This window comes from Bremia lactucae, linkage group LG10, assembly GCF_004359215.1.
Source record: "Bremia lactucae strain SF5 linkage group LG10, whole genome shotgun sequence".
Lineage (NCBI taxonomy): Eukaryota > Oomycota > Peronosporomycetes > Peronosporales > Peronosporaceae > Bremia > Bremia lactucae.
In genome coordinates, this window is record NC_090619.1 from 3019762 (window position 1) to 3024957 (window position 5196).

Here is a 5196-nt window from a genome sequence, read left to right on the forward strand (position 1 = left end):
GCACGGATTGCGATTGGCACTGCTTAAAAGGTTTCTTATTCTCTTCCAAGTGATTCGTCGATTGGAGGCTGGTCGTTTCTTTCTTCTCTCGGCGTTGCTTAAGCTAAAATATTAAACATAATACATAGTTGATTCGTACCGAATAGTCTCAAGGTGTTTCGGTTTGCGCTCACCGTCAGCTCAAGATCGTCGATGGTCAGGCTTAATTGCCAGGGCACTTGAACTTTGTGCTTCTTAAGCTCGACAATGAGTAGCTGGCGGCAGAAAATAAATGCTTTGTACTTGGTGACGACTTCCTCGCCAAGTTCATCGTCACGCTGAGCCTGCTGGTGCGCCACCTGCAACTCATCATCTCGTGCATACAAGTCGTCAAGCTTCCTACGAATGTCCTTGGACTTGCTACATAAAGGCTCTAGGCCCTGCGTTAAATATGATGTTCTCGCCATTTAAATTTTGTTCCGAGAATAAATTTATATAATAAAAAAAATAACGCATCAAATATTACGTGAAGCGTCCAGCCGTAAATGACACAACAGGAATTGCAGAAGCTATTGCAATGGAAGCTTTAGACCTTCCTAGATGATGCAAGCCAACTTACAGTTCGACAACATCGTTACGGTGATGACCATAGATGTTGCGGTCCTGAGTATTGTAATGGTTCACAGCCGATTGTCGGCTAGAATCGTATGTCTGCTGGCGACCGTCCTTTTCATGCGTTGTCGAGCGCAGGCGAATCTCATCTACGCTATTGTAGTCCCCCGTTGCATTGCCCTGCACATACGGACTGTTAATTTTGTTCATGTTAGCGTGCTGAAATTGCAGAGGCTGATTTGACGGGTAAGCATTGCTTATTCCTATGTTTTTCTGTCTTGCCGGACTCTCGTCGTTGAAATATTCCTGCGCAGTCTGCTCCTCGTGGTCGTACGCTGCGTCGCGTTGCAGCTTCATTTTTTGCCAAAACATGTAAAGCGATCGAATCATGAGCAGAGCTAGCACAAATAGATTGAGCCCCACAATGGCCACCGAGATACCATTTTGTAAACTGGTCGGAAACCCGTCACTAGAAGCGGCAGTAACCAAGAAGAACGTCAACACAAGCACGGCGATTTTCATGACTGACACGAAACTCGTGGTAGTTTGAACAAACTTGGAATGATGCGGCGACTGAATCTCCAAATAAAAAAAGAAAAGCACATTCAAAGCAAGAATAATTGCGACCTGTGCCTTGCCTGACATGCTGGCATATCCTGTGACCATGCCGGTTGTGAGCGCAAGCATCATCTTGGCGGCAAAAAAGTAGCGATTCTTGAACTTATATTCTTCATACAGTGGCCCGTAGCGCATATTTACGGTCTTCTTGGTATGCTGCAGAGTACCGACATCGGTGATGTCCGCCTCGTGCTTCTTAATCACATAATAGCCATAAACAAGAATGCCACCAGCCAAAAAGAGAATCGCAGCTATTGCAAGCAGACACTTCGGATCTGTAATACTCTCATACTTTGTCGAGTAATAGATCTGGAACGTGGCCGTCACACCGATTGTGTACTGAGACAGAATCGCCACAAGTACTTCAAAGCCGATCATCTTATCGAAGAATTTTGTCAAGTATTCTTCACGAGGCATCACAACACCGGAGAGCAAATAGCCGACACCAAAAAGACCAACCACGCCTGCCATGACGCTAATCACACCAGCTAACGTCACGACAAAGAGCATGTCTTCTTGTATGTTAAGCTGGCGAGAATACGTTTCGATACCAGTTAGTTGAGCACTGTCTCTAGAGCTTTCGCTACCAGAAATGTCTGACTCCTCTAGACGGCGGTCAAGAACAGTGCTGGTTTTGCTATCTGAAGTGCTGCTGTCCGAATTAGAATCACTGAGCTTGCCAATGGGCAAAAATGTGAACGCTGCCGGAGCCATCGCTTTGCCGAACTGCGCCAACGCTGACGACTTGCCTTCAAGCTGGAGTTGATTAATAAGCACCCCAAATTGGCAAATTTCGACCGTTGTAATTGCCATCGTAGAACCAGCTGCAGCGACAGACGCACCTGCAGAGCTGACACCACCTATGGCAGTACTAGCAATCGCAGCAATACCTGTAATTGCAACAGTGACACCAGCAACGCTCTTTGATGTCGCAGCAACCACTGTACCAGTTGTCGTTGTGTCATCCTTCGTAATGACCCCATTAACTTCATTGGAAGCACGTAGCTCCTTTTTGGCAGCATCTGCCACACTGCCCGAACTGTCCATGTCAACCAGCATAGCCGAGCACATACAGGATGAGAAGGAATTCTCAGAAGAGTACGAGCACTGCTCTGATTCCGACAATGTTGAATTCGACAGAAATGAAGTAACAGTGGACGAACGTCTCTCTAACGCCTCGATCACATCGCTCGAAAGAAACGACTGGATACTTAACCCCTCGTAAACAGACGACGAGAGGCCGTTTTCAGCGCCGTATACCCATGAATTGTTGATGCATGCGGGAAACGAGCAAATGGAAACGCATGTGGAGCCCACCATAGAGCTCGCAGCGCCACTGTAAATGACGCAACTCGAGGCCGAGACAGCTGAGGCCACATCAAGGCCGACACTCCCGCACACGAGACCGAGCGTATCCCACTTGGAGTAAAAGGTGCTGTCACAAGTGAGGACTTCCGACCGTGTTGTGCTTAAGTCCCCGCTACCATCCATCGAATCCAAAACTTCGGTTGAAGATGTAACATTTGAACCGGTCGGCGCACCTACTGGTGTCGATCCATTCGTTCCCGTCTCGTCACTCGTGGCAGACGTTCCAAAAGTACCAGTGGTATTAGTCGTCACGTCTGTCGTATCAGTGGCGCCAATCGTGGTGACATTAGCAGAGGTGCCTGCTGTAACGGCAGGAGGGATTACCGCAGTACCAGAAGTGCCAATGGTACCAGCTATACCGGTAGCCGCCGTGGTCGAAATCTGCAGCTTACGTGCATTCGATGAGCCCGAAAGAATGGGGTCTGTCGAGCTACCCGAAGACCCCGAAGGTGAGAAGATAGCCGCTGATATCGCTGCAGAAGGCACTACAGTGTCTGCGCTCGTCGTTGGAGTAGAGGGCACATTGACAGAGGTAGAGGGAGAATTTGTCGTGGTAGAAGGTGCATCTGTAATATGCGAATCAGTTGTGGGCGTCGCTGGGGTCAATGTCGACGAGGGAGACGAGGGCGACGAGGGCGACGAGGGCGACGAGGGCGACGAGGGAGACGAAGGCGACGACGAGGGCGCCGAGGGAGACGAGGGCGTCGTTGTACTGGTGGTTGTGCCGCTGTCTCCAGTGTCATCGCTTCCTGTATTGGCGTCGGATGGGGAACCACTGCCATTATTTTTGTCCGCCGAGCCGGAGGTTATAGGCAAGGATGAGTTCATAAGGCTGCCCACGTCGGGCTGCAAGCCCTGGCTCCCTTCATCCGTGGATGGAGTGCACGGGTCTGAAACATCTGACGAGGTCGAGTCGCTGCTATCGATCGTGGCAGGAATGGAGCTAACGACCTTCGTAATGGGTTTCAAAAGCGTCGATGTGGTCCTACTCTGCACGGACACGGGACACGTTGTGACAGCCGACGCCGTGCGCACTGCCAAAGCCGTCGCGCCAACTAGCGCAAATAGTCGAACGTTCATTATGCCTTTGTATTTTTGAAGAGTGTACTTGTCTTCGCGCTCACAAGTAGAAAATTCTTATCGTTGCCTACGAACCTGCGAGGTAGAGAGATAATGACACTTTAAGGACGTCGTATAGTGAATCATGTAAAAAAGGTACCTGAATGCGTGCCGCTGACAATTTAGCAACCGGTCGAGATTTGACTTTTATGATATTCACTAATTTGCCGACCGCTGGATGAAATGACGAAAAATCTACAATTCTATTTTAAAAGGCTGTTTTTAGAAAATAGGGAGAGCTGCTGCTACATAAGTCCGACATGCGCAGCTGCCGTTTAATAGGGTTCTAACGACTTAATAGAGCGCCGGAAAAATGTAAATTAAGAAAGCTATGACAGTTATATAATGACAAACTAACCTGCTCTCTCATGAGGCTTTTCCGCCTCGACTGACTACAATTGGCACTGTAACCTCGATTCAGGGGTAATTTAATCGAAGGAAAGTCTGTCCCGATTTATACGAGACGTTTCAATTTTTTTTACGTTTCCATCTTGTTACTATGATCTGTAAAAGCGTCTCGTTAAACGACATCGGTACATTAACGAATGAGTGCACATGAAACTTTCAAAATTCGTTGTATCGGAAATCTACAAAGAATTTTAGAACAGACGTTGAAGTAGCACGGCACGTTGTAAGCTCAGCAAATATATACGATTAAAATCTTAAATAGATCTGTCTAGTCGGCATATTAAGAAAAAATACTTCTATCTCAATTATGTCAAACATCCTCGATACCAAGATATTAAGTGACTCACACATCTGCCCGATTCTTTTATAATTTTATAAGACGAGAAGTATGTAGTAAGCAATTGATGATGTGTTTTCGACGTGATTCGGCAATAAATTTTCCATTCCAATGAAAATATATAATTGGTTAATAATTCATAATGATACGTGCAACGAGATATTATGCAATGATTATTATTTAAGTAAATTTGATGAATATTTGAATTGAAATAGAGAATGTATATTGACTTCATTTGGTAAAGACGGACCAAAAGGTGCAACATCCGATTCTCAGGTTAAAATTGGACAAGGGTCCACGGGTTTAAAGCCACTGCCTCGATTAGGGTCATTTCAACATACGGGAAAAGCAAGTATAAATGTAATGGGGCACACATCGGTTGGAGAACGTTGTTGTGGTACATTTACTTTATGGGTTAAATACCCTTTTATCCTATTCTAGAATAGTCAATTACTTAAATACCATTAATTATGGGTAAAAAATGTGGTCGCCGCCAGATCTGGCGGCCGAAATCTATCTTTAAATTAGCTAGGGTAGGTTTTAGAACAAGCGAAAGTCCCGCAAGGCGATGGCTGCGATGTGTTTTTCCATGGAAGACTTGCAGCTGCCGTTAGTGCCCTCGGCTAGTGGTGCATTTGATGCATGGTCAAAGCTGGAAGACCACTTCGAGAAGAAGAGCCTCGCCAACAGCTCTTTTTTCGTCGGTGTTTCTTCACAGCCATATCGGAGGAAGGTGATGATGGGCTCCCGCATAT

At 46.5% G+C, this 5196-nt stretch overlaps 1 protein-coding gene across 1 annotated transcript; it reads right to left on the reverse strand.

The window, feature by feature from the left end:
* Positions 1-594: 594 nt before the first annotated feature.
* CCR75_006919 (uncharacterized protein) lies at positions 595-3657 on the reverse strand (the record flags this gene model as incomplete). Its single annotated transcript, XM_067964984.1, has 1 exon — positions 595-3657. The coding sequence occupies one exon, from the start codon at positions 3655-3657 to the stop codon at positions 595-597; it is 3063 nt and encodes a 1020-aa protein (XP_067814564.1).
* Positions 3658-5196: the final 1539 nt, after the last annotated feature.